Source organism: Schistocerca nitens, chromosome 5 (genome assembly GCF_023898315.1).
Source record: "Schistocerca nitens isolate TAMUIC-IGC-003100 chromosome 5, iqSchNite1.1, whole genome shotgun sequence".
NCBI classification, from domain to species: domain Eukaryota; kingdom Metazoa; phylum Arthropoda; class Insecta; order Orthoptera; family Acrididae; genus Schistocerca; species Schistocerca nitens.
In genome coordinates this window covers 258,532,267-258,552,750 of record NC_064618.1, presented here as the reverse complement: position 1 = coordinate 258,552,750, position 20,484 = coordinate 258,532,267, and the positions used below count along the sequence as shown (strand labels likewise).

The 20,484-nt window shown below is 42.6% G+C and overlaps 1 protein-coding gene across 2 annotated transcripts in view; it reads right to left on the bottom strand.

Annotated features, from left to right (window-relative positions):
* Positions 1–20,484, bottom strand: part of LOC126259689 (protein pellino) — a 497,766-nt gene that overhangs the window by 386,577 nt on the left and 90,705 nt on the right. The window contains exon 1 of one of the 2 annotated variants that reach the window (XM_049956649.1): positions 19,249–19,483. The exons of the other annotated variant lie outside the window; for it this stretch is intronic. Within the exon in view, the coding sequence (XP_049812606.1) occupies positions 19,249–19,259 (11 nt within the window). The 5' untranslated portion in view covers positions 19,260–19,483. Of the gene's footprint in view, positions 1–19,248; positions 19,484–20,484 lie in introns of those variants that run through there. 2 annotated transcript variants of the gene reach the window in all.

Sequence of the window (20,484 nt, the reverse complement as noted above, 5' to 3'; positions counted from 1 at the left end):
CGAGATGTGGCGTCATTTCTAAGGGCCTCGGGGGCGGAAAGAGGGCGGCAACCCCGACAGCCGCGCTCAGGCGACGCCCGCTCCACGTTACGCTGCTGCCGCATATTCCCAAGTAGCGGTTTTTTAAAGCGAGGAAAATCCGTGATCACCACAGCCTTCCTTGCGGAATAGAAGTGACACACATGGCAAAAACCGTGAATATTTGCGTGCGTTACTTACGGCGCTCCTTAGCCCACTGGTAAACAATGCTTGTACGTATATTGTGGTACAACAACACTGCCTGTTGTATTTCCTTTACTTGACTCATCTAGACAGTGGCCCGTGTGCGCATCGCCATGTTACGAACTGTGGTTAAACACATCGATTTCTATTAAATCTCGGCACCAGTTGCACCACAATTTCTCCACGAACGGTTCCGGCTCTTCGATAGTTTTCAAACGTACGTAACTGACTACAGAAGACAGACAACAAACATCTTTAAATAAGCCACTATCAGTTATACATAGTATAATCGCGAATTTGATAGGTGAATATCTGATAACGAAATTGTAAAACTTTCACAGCAGGAGCCCTTCTGTCAGTTGGAATGCGCTAGACGCAGTGGTGCAAGCTGTCTGGTGCACTAAGGGCCGTGAAAGTTTTATGAGATTGTCAGCATATATTTTTGTTTTAAGATGGTGGTTGTCGCCTTTTTACAACAAGATATGAAAAGTTGGAAAATAGCCAAGGGCCGAAACTGGTGGTGGGGAAATTTCTGTGTAACTAGTGCTACGATTCAGTATAAATATATTACCGACATTAGCGGCTACTGTGCGTCAAACTAAAAATGTTGGGCAAATAAACAAATCGATTTTATCGTATACTTCACTATATTTCATCTGTTATCACATGGTGGCTACCAAAATCTGATTTGGGGCTACCGTAAGGCAACAAATCTTACAGGGGTAGACTGGGTAAACAGTCGCGTAACATAATTGTACTGAAAAACCAGCCAGTGATGCAACTGCAATACACCGTTTGTAAGCTGATCAAGATTAACACTCAAGCTGATCAAGATCAACACTCCAAATAGGGAAACACTCTAAAATTAAATACCAAGCCATTTCTTTTTGACTTGTGTGGCGATTATATATTAGGCTAATACGTGATTCCAGTGCAAAAAATATAAAGCGTATCCCATGTAACGTGTTTTGTAGTTCTGAAGATCAGTGAATGGTTTGATATTTTGCATTGTGATTTGTGTACTCTCTTCCACCTACCGAGGCACTGAAACAGTATTTTTAATGGAATCGTGTCCCTCGATAATGACATTTAACGTAGTTAAATGTGCAAGCAATCTTTTCTAACAAAGCCGCGACTGAGCCGAATTTAAGGCTCATGGCATTACCGTAACGAGAGCCACGTGCAACAGCGCTCGGGTCCGACGTCTTTGTCTCACATTTAAATCGCATTCCGGTTGTACTTTTTTGGCGCTTTTATCTTTGTGGAAACAGTCAATGAGAGTAATGTTTTTCATTGGTGCAGTCTTTTTGGGTGTCTGTAATTTAGGTTGTGCAACGAGATCGCTCCGTTACAGATAAGAAAATAACTTCAATATTATTGTAGAAAAAATAGTGTTGAAAGCGCGAAGCAAACCCTTCTTTTGTTTACTTATAACCAGTAGTGGAAGAAATTTTGATATCTTTAAATGCAACGTGGGGGCAACCTGAAGACCAGCAGGCGCTGCACTTCGATCAGTCCCGAAGAGTTGCGTAACACGCTGTGGCATTACAAGATAAATTTTATATTCGACCATGAAGTATAATTTACGTCATGGCGCAGTCGTGGCTCTCCAGTCTACGCTAACTACATATCATGTCGGGTACCAGATAGTGCATTCTCAACAGTCATACCGACGCTGTGCACTGTCTCAGCTGTTTCGCCACCTATCACCAAGAACGACTGGATGCTTTCGTACACGTCCTAATCACATTTCTCTCGGTTACACGCGAAACTAGCAATGGAAACAGTACAATCGATTTACACCCTATCTCTAACACTTTCTAAAGTAAACCAAGAGCTTAGAGTTCGACTTTGTAAAATTCATCTGTGAGCGCGGTTGCGCCATGACATAGAATTAAAACCAACTGCCAATAATGCCTCAGTCCGTTTGGAAACAACATAGCGAGTACGCATAACGTCATCGCTCGTAGCAGCAAAAGAAGCATACAATGAGAGAGTGGTAGCGAAAACATTGAGCAAAAGAGTACTATTTCGCATCCGAAAAATCTAGGTCTTCGCCCCTCTTTCTGTGATCCGCATGGTGTCGGTGGTATATGCTATTGAGTTATGCTAGAAATCATCTCTCTAGCGTGTTTATGCGATCCCTTTGCAGATAATCGGATCTCTCAGACTTCTATCCTAAAATGTTCCAGTTGCCCTGTCCATTACTTTTGTTTATGATCCTTGGACCGCAAATTACTTTGCATCGAGAGACGAAGAAGTTAACCAATGCGAATGAGTCCAATGAGTCCAGTGGTATATCAGTAACGTAGTGCTCTTTAAGAGCACTTACAGGGCAAGTGCCCACCAAACGCAAGAACCTGTTTCGTCATCTGAATTAGACCACAGCTTTAACATTATCTTGACAGATCAACTAAGAAACATTCTGACTGGCACGCTCGTCTTCGAGAGTAATTACTCGTTTTCAACACAAAGAGCATTGAAACTTTTCGTATGCAGTTACTCTCTCAATGGTGTGCTTCTGACTAGTTGCAAAGTGACATGTAAATGAAAACAGTGACAAGATTAGCGTAGAAGTATTCGACGATCCAGAGAATGAATCAAATAACCATGTGGCGTAACGCTGTGATTAAGACGAATCCATCAATATGGTCGTTCAGATTCGTCAAAATCACACATTCTACATCACGTGTTTGTCTCCACGTTCTAAAAATTTTTAGTTTCGCCTTCGCTACTCTAACGGAAGAATTTATCTTCATTTTGAATTAAACATGTAAAAGAATTTTTAATCCTTAACATGCTTTTGATCTATGTCAAATGCGCCGTATGTTGTAGTCTACATAGCTTACTTTTAGAGTTTCAAATACGAAGAGCACTGTTTCTCTTACAGGTAAAGTTGTCCTCCATCTGAAGGGTGGTTTCAACACCACAGTGCTTATTTAGTCATGGTCCTGCTGGAAGCTTTATGTCCTTGCGTTCCTCCGACTTTCGAACAGACACCCACTCAGTTGTAGGGGGACTTAAAATTTCAACGGGGTAGATACTGAAAGAAAGTGCAACCCAGCATTTTTCACATAAACAAATCGTTGGCACAAATGGAGTGACAAAATGCACTTGACAAAAAAATCATACGACCAACAGGTGATTGAAACCTAGGCCTTTGTACGAGGGTCATTCAATAATTAGACGAATTGGTCTGGGGAAAAAAAACTGTTAGTAGGGCAAGTTTGGTACTTTTATGGCATCACTGGGATGCGTCCAGATCAGCTGATATATCAACATTGTTTTGTTTATAACTTCAGAAATACATTTCAAGATGGTGAGTTCGCTTGAAACGTCCACATTAGTTTAACAACATTTTGTTCTTCGTTTTCTACTTGCTTAAGGCTAGGAACCAATGAATATACCTGTAGAGTGTGTAAAGTTTATGATGAAGGTTTTATGAGTCTTGCAAGTTTTTACAAGTGGATAGACTCAAAAATGGTCGCGACTCAGTGACTGATGAACACCGTTCTGGCCGACCAGTTGCAGTTTCAACTCCCTCACTTGAAAGTCGAATTGATGACATTGTTCGTGCTGACCGCCGTGTGACTGTGGAAATGATAGTTAATAAGGTTCAAATTGGTACTGGTACAGTTCATAACGATCTGTAACAAGCTGAAGTGTCGCAAAACATGTGCAAGATGGGTCCCAAAGGAGTTGACGCGGCTATACAAGAAACAAGGTTGAGAGTGTGCACAGAGCTAAAGACGTTATGAAAGAGAAGGTGAGCTTTTCCTCAACAAAATTTTAACTTGTAATGAAACTTGGGTTCACTAGTATGAGCCAGAACCAAAAAGACAAAGCATGGAGTGGAAGTACACCAACTCACCAGTCAAGAAAAAATTCAAAACCCAAGCATCAGCAGGAAAAGTCACATTGACAGTGTTTTGGGATGCTGAAGGTCCAGTTTTTTGTGATTATCTCCAAGAGCAGCGTACAATGAACAGCCAATACTACTCGGATTTGCTTTTAAACAAGGTGAAGTCAGCCATGAGAGAGAGACGTCATGGATCTCAGAGGAGAGGTGTGATTCTCCAGCAAGACAACGCACGTCGTCATATTGCTCAACTAACCCGTGAAACCATCGACAAAATGGGCTGGGAAGTACTGCCTCATCCCCCTTACAGACCTGATTTAGCACCTAGCGATTTCCATTTGTTTGGTGCACTGAAGGAGGCATTACGTGGGAAGAGGTTTCAGGACAACGAGGACGTGAAAAAGTTTGTGGGGAAATTGGTTCAAACAACAATATAAAAGAATTCTTTGCAGCCGGAATAAAAAAGCTTGTAGCCCGTTGGAACAAGTGCAAAAATGCTCACGGGGATTATGTTGAAAAGTAGAAAAAGTATTTTGTAAAAATAAACTCTTTTCTCCAGACCAATTTGTCTCTCTAAGTATTGAATGACCCTCGTATTTTCGGCACTTATGCATTACGCTGCCGAGAGTGATTTCCATAGTATTCTCACCATATTGCTCAAAAGAATTAGGGAAACATGACCTGGGAGGTCTGCCGTACTCTACATAGCAACAACTGAGGACTGGGTATGTTACCTAATTATACCTCTATCTATCACAAATTAAGTACACAACAAAATACAATTACATCCTCGACTGTTTGCGTAACAAAAACTGAAATGTCCGACAGGTACCGAAAACAAAGTGGAAACAATCATTCATCACGTCATCTTGTATACTTTTCACTGGACAACGAGAGCGTCAATAACGTGTATGCCCTCCGCGAGCGTTTATCACCACCCAACACCTACATGGCATGCTCTGCATAAGTCTACGGAGGTCGCCCTGGGGTCCCATACTCCAATGAGAGCCCAAGAGAATTCTTTGACAGTCAGTGGTGTAACATGACAACCACGACCAAGTCTGTCAAGCATGTGTCACACATGCACGATGGGGTTTAGGTAGGGAATCACCGCGGCCGTTCCATTACTTTCATGTCCAGGCTTCTGAAGACATCCCTACTGACGCCCTCCGTACAGATGGAACTCAGGGCAACCACAGTATCCAGCAGCCACCATATGGTACAGCAGTATCTGTTGGATGGACCTGGTCGTAAGGCGACCATGGGACAACGAGAGGATCCGTATTGCTGTCAACACTGAAGCCTCCCCACGTCATCACAGAACCACGGAAATTTTCGATTTCCTTGACAGCATTTGGCAGGTCTGCTCACCATGGGTCCCCACACACGAACACAGCCATCACCTTGCGTCAGTGGATATCTGGACTCGTCTGTGAATAACACGTTTCGCCAGTGACGAAGTTTCCAATTGACGTGGGAAGCCAGGCGAGCTCTAAGTTGATGTGTCAAGCGAAGTACTCAGACAAGACGTCTGGGTGGTAGGGTCCTGTCTCGTAATCTGTTCTTATCGGACACAGCGGCTCCAGTACCCCTTCTGAGATCGTCTTGCAGTGCTCTGGCGGTATCCCTACGACGCTGCACCGCAGAGATGGCCAGCTATCGGTCTTCACGTGGTGTTTTGAAGCGTCCGCGATCTTATCCAACTCGCTTTGTTTACTAACCTGCCTCCCTGTAACGTGTCCACTACCTGTGGATGACACATGGAGAGGAACTGACATCTGCAACAACACACGACCAAATGTCCAACCTTTTTGGCTCTTACAGACCGCCCTTGCAACTTGCACTGCGTTACGATGCCGCACTGCATGTGCTTGGCTGAATGCAAGGTCCACAAATGACAACTGCAAACTGTGTACCTAGTTAGAAGACACTCGTACTCACTTCCTTATGAGGGGTCACCTGACGTTGTAATACATAACACAGCCAATACATTTTAATTGTAGCTTACACTGAAATCGAAGGTCTCAAGCCATGTAGTAAGACCGCAGGTACCCCCTCCCTGTATCCAGCTAGTCTTAACCCCTTAACACATGAATAATTTTTTTGATGAAAGTTAAAAATAAAAAATGATGGTGCTTTAGAGGTGCGCAAAACACTCAGGAGAATGCAGCACCTGTCAGAAGCGTTGGTACCATCATGCAGCACCAGCACCTACCGGCACTGGCGTTGAAAAACAGTTATGATCCAAATTCGGATATTCGGCGTTAAGTGGTTAACATGCCGGATATTGATACACGTGTTCCCCAAATTCTTTTGAACAGTGCATTATTTTCATAATGCACCCAGAACTGGAAACACTGTGACAATAATTAATACAAGGGGTCGCAGTGAAAACATGCCACCAGGCCTCATTGCTTTCTGTAAGTTCTATACCCTGCAATAGAAGTACAGACTATAAGCAATTAAATAAAAATATCGAAAAGATACAAGGTCAAATGAATTCACAATAACTTGGCACACGCCAAACTCGGTATAGCATAAAACCGTAGTAAAAGTGTAACGATCTTACTACCTGATGCTGTTTTATTTTATTCTGTGGGACTTATCTTTCGCGAACGTCCTTCCGATTCCAAAATTTTACCGCTGCCAACAATTCACAACCACAGGTCGCATTTAAATAAGAATAGAGGCACTTCTCGCAAAACCCGGAGAAGGACACTGCTTTAATTTTGCCATGAATGGACGAAACAGTAAACACTCAGCCGAATATTACATTTCATTATATTGATCTCGCCAGGGTTAGATATAAAAGCTTCTTGAAGCAAGAATTCACGGGAGTACAGGGTGTGACAGATGTAAGTGCAGATATTTTTATATGTGGTACGTAATATGTACATACATCAGTGTGTTCGTCTTTTTTCTCTGTGTCAAATATTCCTGCAAACACATCACCAGATGTCTTCTGCTTCGTCGTAACTGCACCACTAAAGTGGATTACCCCTGTCAGTATAGACCAACCACTTCGCATCCACGCGTCCACGCCTCAGCACCTAATGTGCTGCCCAGGGGAAAATAAGCATTATGGTTTGCTTTTGCCACATTTACTTGGAGGTAGTAGCCAACCTAAAAACATTCTACTCCTAATAGCTGTAATTATTACTGTGCAAATGATATGATGATGTTGAGTACATATCCTGTCACCAATAAAAATATCTGCAATTCTACCCGTTAAAACCAGGTACACTACTCTCGGCGGGTTGTGCGAATCATGTCTGTAGTACTGGGAGTGTATTGGAGAGAAAAAGCCTGTGCAGCTGACCGACAGTCGGCAACCGCCAGACGACGCTATTAGTGAAGCGTGGCGCGCATGCGCACGACAGCTATAGGATATACGCGGCAGCGACGGCATGGAGCGATGACGCAGTCGGCGCTGTGGGCGTCATGCCGGAGAGATCGATGCGGTCGTCAGGCGAAAAACGCGTCGCCAGCCTCGTATCAGCACGTCGCGTTAAAAGGGCACAAAGAGCAAGCCGAGCGCGCCGCGCTCGCCGCTTCAACAGCAGTGCGTTACTTCTATTCCAACAGCGGCAATGCTTTTTCTTTTTTTTTTAAAAAAAAAAGCACGGCCTAGCCAGAAATTTTTCCATCCACTGTTAGCAGCTCCAGTATAATTTACATAAGACACATATTTACACCCCTGAAGGTAGTGGTCCGACAATGCATAGTTCAAATGCAATTTTAGAATAAATACTAAATTGCCAAATAAGTCTTTAGCGATTGTACTGCCAGCAAATGCATTTTGCTTTTCTTCAATGCGCCATAAGTAGATTCCCTTTCAAGTTTCTTAAAAAAGTGACAGAAAACCGTTTTAAAGTTTAAGTGAACTGTAAATTCTCCTCAGTGCAAGGCGCTCGACGTACCAATAGTTGTATCGGCGAAGGTTTGCCAACAATAAGATATTTCTGAAAATATGAAAGATCAGAATTTCTCTAGCGAAAATAGAGCGACTTACCGATGTATTTGTTACTTCATATGTATATGCCGAAGAAGTATTTCACTTTTTCTGATGTCCTATTTTTTCTGTTGCAAAAGATTTTTTACAATAAAGTTAATAGTCGTTTAAAATTTAGCGGTGGGCCATAGCAACAAATTACTGATCAGTTAGTGCAGATGTCAACCAAATCATATGACCAGCAAAGAGCATTTGTTTCAATGATTTTGGTTTAGTAATTATGGCAAAGAAATCATCATTTTAACAAAATCAGACATATCGTGAAATAGACCAAAATCGCCAAGGTGACCTAGATTTTTATGGTCCTCAAACCAAGAACATAATGTAGTAGCTTAGCGCCCGTCGTTTAGTTCGTGTAGACTGTATGATCTGCACAGTTTATTATTTTTTGTTTTTCTTTGACCGAATTTTTATATTCACAAATTGTAACATCATATGAACTTTTCACACTACTTACGGTCGTGGAAGTACTGTCTTTTCCGAGTGTACTTCCGACCAAAGAGCAATTCTGACCGCTGGAGTCTGTGGTTATTGTTAATACTGCCTTTTGAGTTCATGTGGTAATATTTCCTCAGAAACTTACATCCCCCGACATAGTTCTTTAGAGGGCAAATACCAGTTTTTACAGATTTAGCTTTAAAAATGTTTTAATAGAAGGAACTGTTTTCAAAACTACCGAAACACTTTTTATTGCTAACGGAGAAGTCAATTATCAGTTTTCATAAATGTAGCCCTAAAACTGCTTCAATAGTATTTTAATAAAGATTTATTTTTAAAAATCTTTCACTATTTTAGCCCAGTAGTGCTTGACTTCCCAAAAATTCTGAAACAAGAATTTTTTTTATTTCTGACCGAGTAACCGAACACCAACTTTCTCAGTTCTAGCTTCAAAATTGCCAGCGACAAATATCCTACAAGGCATTTCATCCCCTATTTCATCCTCTTAGGAGTGAAATTTCGAACAATCCCTTCTTAAACGTTGCCTCCAGTACAAGACCCAGACCCTCTCCAATCTTCGAATTTCTATCCTTAGTGGTCTGTCCTGGGCGTTTATCAGTCAGTCAGTACATTTCCTTTTATATGTACAGGGATAAGCAGCCCCTAAACCCCTAAGTGCTTCAATTATTTGTTAAGTTTTTCCTTCGTGTATACTCGACGACACAAAATGTGTGCAAACACACACTTTTACAAAATTCACCTTGGTTTGAGGTCGTGTCTAGCCTTGTGGCAGAAGAGGCTGACAACTGCTTAGCATACGAAGACGAGATCCGAGCTTCCTCCAGATTACGCGGGAGAGCCATTCATTTCGAGACGACTACTGGCCTAGTTCCAGCAGGGCGGCGCACCCCCATTAGTCAGTGGCCGGCCGCTGCATATGGCACAGACATAACGGCACAAATCAGGAGCCAAGCTCAACTGACCTACTTCCTGCGGGACTATGAGAGGAATAAAAACAAAAGAATCTAGAATGATCAGTCGCAACTTCACAGAATCAGTTTGTTACCCCTCGGTAAACGGCAGAATGTTAAATCACAACTGCTTAAGTAATGACCGGAAATAAAGTCCATTGTCCAAGTACTTGCAGTCACCAAAAAAAAATGGTTCAAATGGCTCTGAGCACTATGGGACTTAACATCCATGGTCATCAGTCCCCTAGAACTTAGAACTACTTAAACCTAACTAACCTAAGGACAGCACACAACACCCAGTCATCACGTGCAGTCACCAGATGACTGGTTTTGTCTTAAGACTGCATCCACTATGCTCCTCTAGTAATGCACACACAGAAAATCATGCACATGGTCCAACTTAGGGGGCTCACGCAGGCAAAAAAGTGAATCACCGACTTCCCGGAAGAACCGAAATGAAAATTCTCGGGCTGAGAGGGTATGTGATGTAATTTCGGCGACTACAAACATTAAGTAAAATTTACAAATATCTTGACAGTTTGAGCCCACATATCAGTACGACGTTGCACCCCCTCTAGCCTGGATACATGCACAGAAACGGTTGGGAAAGCTGTCAAAGCCGTTTCAACTTCTCAGGCAGGCTGGCCCACAACTGTTTTAATTGGTCCATGATACCCTGGGATGGAATTAGCGTCCTAGTCTGTCCCACGCATCATCTATCGGGGACATATCTGGGGATCTTATTGGCCACGGAAGTAACTGAATGTCACGCAGATTGTTCGTAGACACACGTGCCATGTGTGAAGGAGCACTGCCCTGCTGAAAAATTGCATCACAATACTGTCACTTGAAACAACACAAGAGAACGCAGTATCCAGTTCTGTCATCAGAGTTCTCTTCGTAACTACCAGCTGCGATCTGAAGTCATAACCAGTGGCTTCCCACACCACTGGCGTGTGTCTCCAAAACGAGTGGAAGATTGGGATCTCTCCAAAGGTCACCGCCATACTCGCCGACGATAGTCATCTGGGTAGTGCAAAACCGCATTTAATCGCTGAAAACCGAGCGAGGCGGGGCAGTGGTTAGCACACTGGACTCACATTCGGGAGGGCGACTTTTGAAACCGCGTCCAGTCCTCCCGATTTAGGTTTTCCGTGATTACCATAATTCGCTTCAGGCAAAAGCCGGGATGGTTCCTTTGAAACGGCACGGCCGACTTCCTTCTCCATCCTTCCCTAATCCGATGGGACCGATGACCTCGCTATTTGGTCCCCTTCCCCAAATCAACAAACCACTGCTGAACACAATGTGACACCATTCATCAGCAGTCCATGCTTCCCTATCATGGCACCACTCCAAATATAGCCGTGTGTGTTGTGTTAATGGCCACCTACGCATGGGACGGTAATTCCCTAGTCCAGCTGCTACCAGTTTTCGAGCAATGGTGCGGAATAACACAATGTTGCATGGAGTCTATTACTTGTGCTCGGATGGCCGGCGCTACGATGTGTTTGGTGCAATCCTCCCTGTGGTAGTCAGGCAAGTAACTGGTATCTTGTTGAAAGATACGCCTGTCCTCTCGTCCCCATGCAGTGCAAAAACTGAATGCTCCACAGGTATGGATACTCCTTGTGTTCGGCCAGCCCCCCAAATGGAGATCCATAATGAGGCCCCTTTTCCAACGACGTCAGGTTTTGTCTCACAGGAATACCCCGTGTCCTCCACAGTGATCACTCTGTATCTGACGCTGTTCATGTTCCTCATATACCCTACTAGGCCCATTAATAACGCTGAACTAATTACAGAAGTGTTCTCTAATCATTTACATAGCCGCACGTGTACAAAGTAATGTCTGCTGCGTGCTTTTGACCGCTGTAACCTTATGTCCTCACCCGTCCCGCGACACAGGCAATACCATTTCCGTGCCAGTTTGAAGAAAAGCGAAACTTGTAACGTACCGAATAAAAATTTCTATTGAACTGTCAATATTATTTCGCATTTCCCCCCCCCCCCTCCCCCATTTTCGAGGTACAACCCTGGGTACGCTCCTGTATACATCCATTCCCTAACTGCAGAGCACATCATAGATGCACCGTTCGGGTCACCTGCTATCCTGCTAAAATAGCGATTCAAATTTTAATCTTTATATTACACGAAGTTAAACCTTTGACGCCGGCCATATCAGCACGGTGTCGTCTCACGTGGAACGGAATCATCCGCGCGAACGGACGTACGGCAGAAGACTAGTCGAGATCAAATGAAGTACCTAGTTTTCATTCACCTTTTGGATCCGGGCTTTGTACCGTCAAGGGCTAAGTTAGATGTAGGCAGATTTGTTGGCTTTTGTTTTAACTTCAATATTATTGTATGTTATTACTCTTAATACGAAATCAGAATTAATTTCAGTATCAACTGCGAGTACGTACTACATCTCCGTTCTGAAAAGTAACATCCAGTTGTGCGTATTAATAAAGAAATGCTTTTCCTGATGTGACGAGTAGCTGTCTTAATCTTTATTCATTTCTTTTCATTATCAAATCTAGAACAGTAAGAACAAACAACGTACATGACCGTAATTTGTGACTTCAGTGGAGTTGTCTTTATGTATTACTTCCCTCAAAATACAGCGTCAAAAAATGAAATAAATGAAAGAGAGTTTGAAACTGTGTTATATTTTGTAACTCCACGTTGATAACAATGAGTTACTTAAAACGTATTGTCTCTTGTCGTGGTGAGGGCATTTAACGACGCACCACAGGAACAAGATGCTCTTGCTACTGTCTTAATCGCCGAGCCATCACGGTCATTTGTCTTCGCCAGTCAAGCTGAAGCATGTGAAAAACGCTTTTCGTTTTTACTAGTGAACAATACAAAGATGAAGTTCGAAGATTAGTGTTACAAAAAAAAGTAAGGAAAAATAGGATTTAACGTCCGACCGACGACGAAGTCATTAGAGACGAACCACAAGCTCGGGCAGAGGAAGGAAATCTACAGTTTCCTTTCAAAGGAAACATTCGCCGTAAATCGCCTTAAACGATTTAGGAACATCACGGAAACCTAAATCGAGATAGACGTTGGCCGTGCGGGGTTTTGATGTCTTCTATTGATCTATGTCGCTTTAGAAGTATAGTAAGTGAAGGAGACAGTTCAAAACGCATATCTATAAACGACCTATTCTTGTGCAAAAACCTTTGAGAGACTACGCTGACGAAAACAAATACTTTCCTAACAACATAATTTTAAATAATTAAATATCCGATTTTACACTGAGGTGACATTTTCACCCGGCACTGTGCAGCAACTATGTGGCATGGACTCGCCAAATCGCTGGAAGTTCCCTGCAGAAATACTGAGCCGTGCTGCCTCTCCAGCCGCCCATAATTGCGGAAGTGTTGTCGGTGCAGGATTTTGTGAACAAACTGACCTCTCGATTATGCCCCGCAAATGTTCGATGTGATTCATGTCGGGCGATCTGGGTGGTCAAATCATTCGTTCGAATTGTCCAGAGTGTCCTTCAAGCCGGTGACACAGAGCACTGGCATCCATACAAATACCATCGTGGAATGGCTGCAAATGGTCTCCAAGTAGCCGAAAATAACCATTTCCAGTCAATGACTGGTTCACTGGACCAGAGGATCCTCCACGTAAACAGCGCAAACCATTACGGAGTCACCACCAGATGCACAGTGCCTCCTTCACTACTTGTCTTAACGGCTTCGTGGGGTCTGCGCCTCACCCAAACCCTACCATCAGCTTTAACCACCTGAAATCGGGACTAATCTGACCAGGACGTGGTCACGAACCCAGGAAAGCAGCCGCAAGCGATGTGGGGCTGTTAGCAAAGGCAGTCGTTTCGGTCATCTGCTGCCGTGATAGCCCATTAAAGACAAATTTTGCCTCATTGTTCTAACGGATAAGTTCGTCGTACGTCTCACATTAATTTCTGCGGTAATTTCACGTAGTGTTGCTTATCCCATTTCGTATGCCTAAAATTAGTTATCGTTTCCATTTGAAGACACTGAAGTGTATTCTACAAATTATTAAAACTGAAAGCTACTTCTTGCACATACCCTACATCACCGAAAGCGTAATTCAGTTTAGAACCTTACACGGCTAAGTTGTGAAACTTATTCACTCTAAATTAGGTGTGACGCGTTACGGTACGATAGGTCTAACCGTGCTCCGTAAAGAACGCCCTTGTGCTACAATCTGATGCAAGCAGTTGTAAGGTGTCAGTTCAATGTTTCACACCTCCACCGGTGTCTCAAACGAGTACTTCTAACATTCGAATGTGTTCTGCACTGGAAGCGTCGACAGAGGAGGGGGGGGGGGGGGGGGGGCGGTGTGTCAGAAAGCTCAGGCGAGAGAAAAATGGCGATTGTATAGTTTACGAGAGAATAATAATCACACTACGTTTCGCAAGAAACATGAAAGCTAAAATGCGAGCCAACCACAATGATAACGCAGAAAAAAAAGTCCGATTTGTTACGAACTTCTTTACAAACAACAACAGTGGATCACAAAGTAATGCCTCCTGTGTCAATAATAATCTTTACTACTGTATAAAGCCAAGTTGTTCAACGTTGTTACCAAAAAAGTACTTGAGAAAAGTACTTGATTGATTTACTTCAAACTTTATACGATACTGTAATGAATTTAAGGACGGACATATCCTGTGTGTTTTTGAAATATATAAATAGGTGTGTTACAGATAAAGGCGAAAAATTTTTTGAAACGATCTCGGAAAGTTTTTGATCGATTTACTTCAATTTTTTACTGACTGTAAGAAAGAAAATGCTGTGCTGTGCCGTGAAAATGTGCGGTTTCGATTACCTCGCGCAAAACGTTTCAAATACGATGGGGGGGGGGGGGGGGGGAGAATGTAAACCATTAGACAAATTGTTTCTCCCACATATATTCTTCTACATATTCGTACAGAAACTGTATACACAGCAGCGTTCTGTCTTGTTTTCTTCTTCGCAGTCATTTTTACAGAAAAACAGGAAAGCTGTATTTATGGTTTATTGGTTCTTGATCAAAATACTACTATGGAATAAATCTTCAGTAACTTTGTAATCTTACCGAATCTCAGGTTAAAACTATGCGAAATAATGTCATTGAGGCTACGATCCTCACAGCTGCAGCAGCTGGAGAGATGCGTCTCATACCTCCTACACATACGACCCCAACTGACTTACCATTCATTTTAAGCGAATTCAGCTCCCAATCAAAGTTTCGTTTGCAATAAGAATAAACAAAGCTCGAAGTCAGAGGGGTATGAGGACACAGATGGGTGCGGAGGGAGATGCCTCGGGCATAATAGTGTGTGATATCCTTAGGTTATTTAGGTTTAAGTAGTTCTAAGTTCTATGGGACTGATGACCTCAGCAGTTAAGTCCCATAGAGCTCAGAGCCATTTGTCCTCTACACAATCCTACTGCTCAACATAGTCACCATGCACTTGTAAACATTTGCACCATCATTGAACACAGGCTTCGAAACTGGTTTGTAAAAATTCTGGGTTTCACCTCTTGCTCACTATTTTAAGGCTATTTTAGCCTCATACAAGTCACCGAATCTGTAACCATGTGGGTTGTCTCGCATAGGTCCAAACAGGTAGAAGTGAAAAGGGACCAAATCAGCGTTGTAGGGTGCATGAGGCATCACTGAGCAGCTCATTATTACAATCTCTTGGGTTGTGAAAGAATGAGGTGTGGGGACACTTATTACTGTGATGAAGCTTGAGAGTACGACCTTTAAGTGGTCTCTTCTTTCTTATTTCCTCCTGACTTTTCTTAAGTGTGTTCGTTTCGCTGTTGATTGTGAACTTTTAACCTGTTTGTCTCCACAGTCACTTTATCAGTACCTCTTAGGTCGGCGTACGTGACAGGTGATGTCGGCCGGCCGCTTCGCGGTTTATCTGCATGTTCTTTTCTCCGTTATCCAATCTTCACGGAACGGCGCACGTTGCTAACTACAGCATTCCCATACCGTTTCTTCGTGGATGTGATCAAAACAGCTTTAAAATCATTGGGCAAGAAGCGAAACAGTGAATTTTTCCCAACTGGTTTTCATTCCTAGGTTCAACGAGGGCCGAAATGTGTACAAATATATTGTTTCTATGTTGTACTGTAGTGGTGTGTAGTGTAGAGAATATTTCAGGTTATGATCTGTACAATTCCGCAGTTTTTTTTTTATTACAAAGGAGAAATCCATGTTCGTTCAACAGACCACGTAAGGCAAATCTCAGTCGGGAAGAAAGTGAGCAAGCAGCACCACTGTAAAAAACTTATCTGAATGGGTATTGGAAACACATAATATTACTGAAAAACTGAATCAGTATTATCGGGCAACGCGGTTGCTACGTAACTGGGGAAGAGTAGATCAAACAAGGTCGTAATCACCAAGTTACACGTGAGCCTTGGGCGAGAGAAAAATCACAAACGACGATTCCGAGCTGGCGAAGTACTAACAGACGTCCTGCGTGTAAGTGACGAGGTTAAGTGGTGTAACTGTCAAGAGGTTAACTTGTGAATTTCGTTCTCGAGCTTCAGATAGAGCTGTCGCGTATATGACACTGGACCTACAGCCCACGCTATGTGGACTGCCACTGTCTGGAACCATCGTTACCGCCCGACGCCGCTCAACAACCGAAAGCTGTTGCGAATATCCAGACAGCCAGTCAACTCTCTCCCCAAAGAAACCTGTTAAATAACTCTAATACTGCATCATTAATCAACCGGCATCACAATGAAAAATAACCTACGGTCTTCAGGAAGGAAATATGATGGTGCAACTTACCTGCGTCAATCCTGTCTAAATTTTTCATCAAGGATGGTGCTCTAGCCATTACGCCGCGATTTTCAGATTTTTTTAATCCTTCAAAATCGTGTGCGTAAGAGGTGTTATAAAATGCATCGGCGAAGAAGGAATTTATGGTAACTATAAGTAGTGTCAGACTGATAGGACACGAGTTAAGAAAGGGGAATAGCTTCCATGATGTAATGTATGGAAGTAAAAGGAGTAGTAGTTTGTCAGACGAAGAGCGAGAAGCGATATGGCAAGATAAGAAAATGAAATGGAAGAAAACAAATAGGAATGAGAAATGCATGGACAGTGTTGATATCGTGACAGATACTAGCTGTTGGAAAGAAGAAAAACGGCAGGAATACGCCAAGAGGGAAGCTACGTCGGTGGTAACAGAAAGCATTTATCTCCTCTTGAATGAAGAGTTGTCTGGAGTAAGACACAGATTTGCAGGTAGTTTGTTCCACAGTGGTAGGGCTGAAATAGAAAATGTTTTAGTGTTATGCGAAAGTACGGCCAAGACGTTGCACGTATTCGATCTGGTAATTGCTATGGAATCAGGTACTGATGTCACTAGCTGCTAAGAAATCGATTAAGCGAACACAGCTGGTCGCTTCCGGCCGGTGAGCACAGGAAGGACTGACGTGATCGAACACCCGACGTTACACGTTAGTATCTTACGCAAGCATTCATAGCTAGCTCGAGCCGTTATGAGATTCCACTAATTGTGCTGTGTTGAACTACATCACAATTAAGACACTTGGCAGGACTCAAGAGTGGGGTTCCGTACTTCAATCGGTAAAAACGTAACCCTTATGGGATCATTTAGTTGTGTGTTGAAAACTATTTTTCTCAGGAATGAGTAGCCGTATTAAGTGGAAATTTATGTCTCATATTAGGTCTATGATCTTAGTGCTGTAGAAACGTTAAGCTACCAAGTCAATGTAATCAGAGCGTAAAGCCACTTACGTTACATACAGGATAATCACAGACAGTCAGTAAATACTATAAAGCATTGCAATGGTGGTTGTGCTGAGAAACAATTGTTAAGAAAAAAATGATACATTGTGCAGTTTCCGAGTTATTTAGCATTAAAGTTAGCCAATCAGGTCGACGTGTGCGCAAATTCAAGCAGTCTGCTCAAGACAATGTCACCAAACGTTTATTCATTTAGTTTCCTCAACAGCTTTTGCTCACCTAGCTTAAATTTATAACTTTCGACAAAAGCACGTTTAACCGGCAATGAGTATTTGAACAAGTGTTGACTCATGGTCCCACAGGTGTCTAGGCGTTACCGCATTTTAACGCGTGCAAGTGGTTGTTTTTGCGCGAGCAACGACCTGACTAGCAAACATCAATGCTAAATAATTTGGAAAATGCGCAACGTATCAATATGCGAAACCTTTTACTGTTTTGATAGGATAATTTGATGCCGTCATGAAGTACTACTGGAAGAAATCTGTAACGAAAATCTTAAACGCGCAGTACAAGAGATCCTTCAGTCGGCTTGTGTAGCGAAGCAGTCTCATGAGTCACCCAGCTGACTGAAGCGCTTTAAATGACGTGCCGCGCGCGACTTCCGAGGCATGACTTGGCAGGCAGGACAGCTACCGGAAGCAGCGGCAGATTCAGAGCCGCTGTCTGGGATAACGGGGTCGGCGGCGGCCGTTGAAACCGCGCGTGGGAGTCAACAGCTGATCCCACAACCGCTAGCCAAAAGCTTGCGCTCCGAGGACGCTGCTGCGCTTACCGAGCACGCATCACACGACGACGTTGTTTTACATGTTGTATGTTAATACTAAACTACAAACCAGTCCAAGAAGTGCTCCGAATGACTCGTTTGTAGCTTATACGTGGGCGTGGCGGACTTAGGGAATTCCGCTTTCGAAACGTTCTTTACGACGAAGCTATTGCCTGCAGAACGCGCTTGGTGAAGTCATCCAGTGAAATGCTATAGCTACAGAAGCAGACTATCATTACAGAACTAAGATTACGGGCCAGTAAGGTACATAAATTTATGCGAGAAACCATGACGTACGAATAATTAACAATTATGTTACATTAAGCACTAAATTTTACTAAACAGATGTTACCAATAAAGGGTAACTATCCACATATGAAGCTAAAGGTACTTTTACCGATAATGAAGAACACAAACATCTGTTCGCTACTGACAATATGCGGCACATTAACATGTTTTACATTTTGTATTCACACTTGATTCCATAGTTACGTATCTGCTGAAACAGAAGTGCAGAACAGACGCTAGAAGAATGAAGCAGACCCTTATGATACTAGAGATATTAAGTACTACAAATTAGCATCCCCACTAACCGCTTCTTTTTCATCCGCGGAAGCTTAATTTGTACTAGAACCAGATTTCGTGCAATGAGCAACAATGAAAGTTGCTCCACCTGAAGTACACTTGCACCAAATTTTAAGATTTGAAGAGCGACATTTAAAATTACGTTAAGGTATCATTTTAGGGACTGTGGTAAATTACTGTTTAAAAATGTCAACAATACAATGTTCGCTGTCAATAGGCGCAACCAATAAAACTATTTCGAAATAAAACATTCCATTTACTTCAGATTTTCTCTGGCGCATTGTACCGTTGTCACAAAACGCACAAGAAATTTTGTGCAACAGCAAGACATGCAGCAGCCTGACGAAATCTAATGTTCAATTAGAATCGAAGTATATATACCGATAATTGTAATAAACAAAAACAAAAATACACTGTCGGGTGACGACTATATTACTGTATTATTATTTGTAAAAACACTCAAAAATTCAACTAGTTTTGTACAATACATAGAGGGGAAAAAACAATAACTGTGCCATATTATGCCACTGTCAGCTGCACGTAGGCCGTCTCTTGGCAGTCATTAAAAACAGCCAAGCGCGAAAAACAAAACATGACGGCTGGGAGCACTCACCTCTTCACCATCTTTCTCACGAAATGCTTCACTACCCCCGCCGTGGAAAAAGCCGATAGCACTACAGAAGCAGCAGCGCGAAAAACACCATACCACGACAGCTGAGCAGACGGGGACTCGGGCGGCGGTTCATAATCCACACAGTACACAGTTGCTCACGCTTTAGCCGTGGAACATCAAGTAATCAAACGCACCAAACAGTCGAGAAACCTGGCGAAGCACAGCGGCGGAGTGGAGTGGTCGGTAGACACCGCGGGCGAGTGGCGGGGGAGGGGAAGAGCAGCAGGAGGTAGGGCGGCCCGACATCTAGCGTCACGCCCGCGAACCAGCGGCGCGTAAACAAGCTGCGGCGGAATAAATGGCAGTATTTACAGAGGAAAGGTATAATCAAGATTTGACTAACAAGACGTTCGAAAAAAAAAAAAACAACCTTAGTATAGAATCCAAATGTAATTGAAGTTTGAAATACGTAAACAGATCCCTAGTTAAATGTAATATACCGTAATTGAGTCTAGCAACGTGAAAAATTTGATGTCGCCGAAGGGTTACATGTCTTAGAAGTCAACAGTTTCCGAAACAATATGTACAGCTGTATCAAGTTGTGTAGGCAAGGAACGCCTATTACAATTTCCTTCGGTCAGCATAATGCAGTGCGAGAAGTCCTCTTCATAGGATTGTTCAAACGAAGTCTTAACAAGGAGGGATCTCCAGTGGGTGGAATCGACTTTCTGAAATCATCTGTACGGTGATGCTGGTTAGAATACCAGGTATCTCACTAAGTAGCCACTCACACTGATGGGCTCACGATAGCGACTAATCGACGAAACAAAATTTCCTAATTTTGCGTGATATTCTAGAGCCCTTTGACAATCTCATTGAGTGGCATTGTAGCGAAGTGGTTAGCATATGAACATAGCGTGCAACACTTTGTTTGTTCTAATCTTCTCAGTTCCTTCAAATTTTTTATTTTTAAATTCTTATCGAAATGTCTTTGATCACTATTCTTTTGCACGTAATTGGTTTAAATGAATGTTTTAAAAATTTCAAACGCTTTTATATTTAAACGTTTGAAAATACCGATCTATCTGTTAAAAGATGAAATAATCTGTACCGACTATCTAATGGAGTCAAAAATATATTTTTATTACGCACAAGATGTAATTTTTTAAAAATATAATCGCCATAAATACATTTAAAACAGAAATTCCTGTTGCACTAAGGAGAAAATAACGCGGA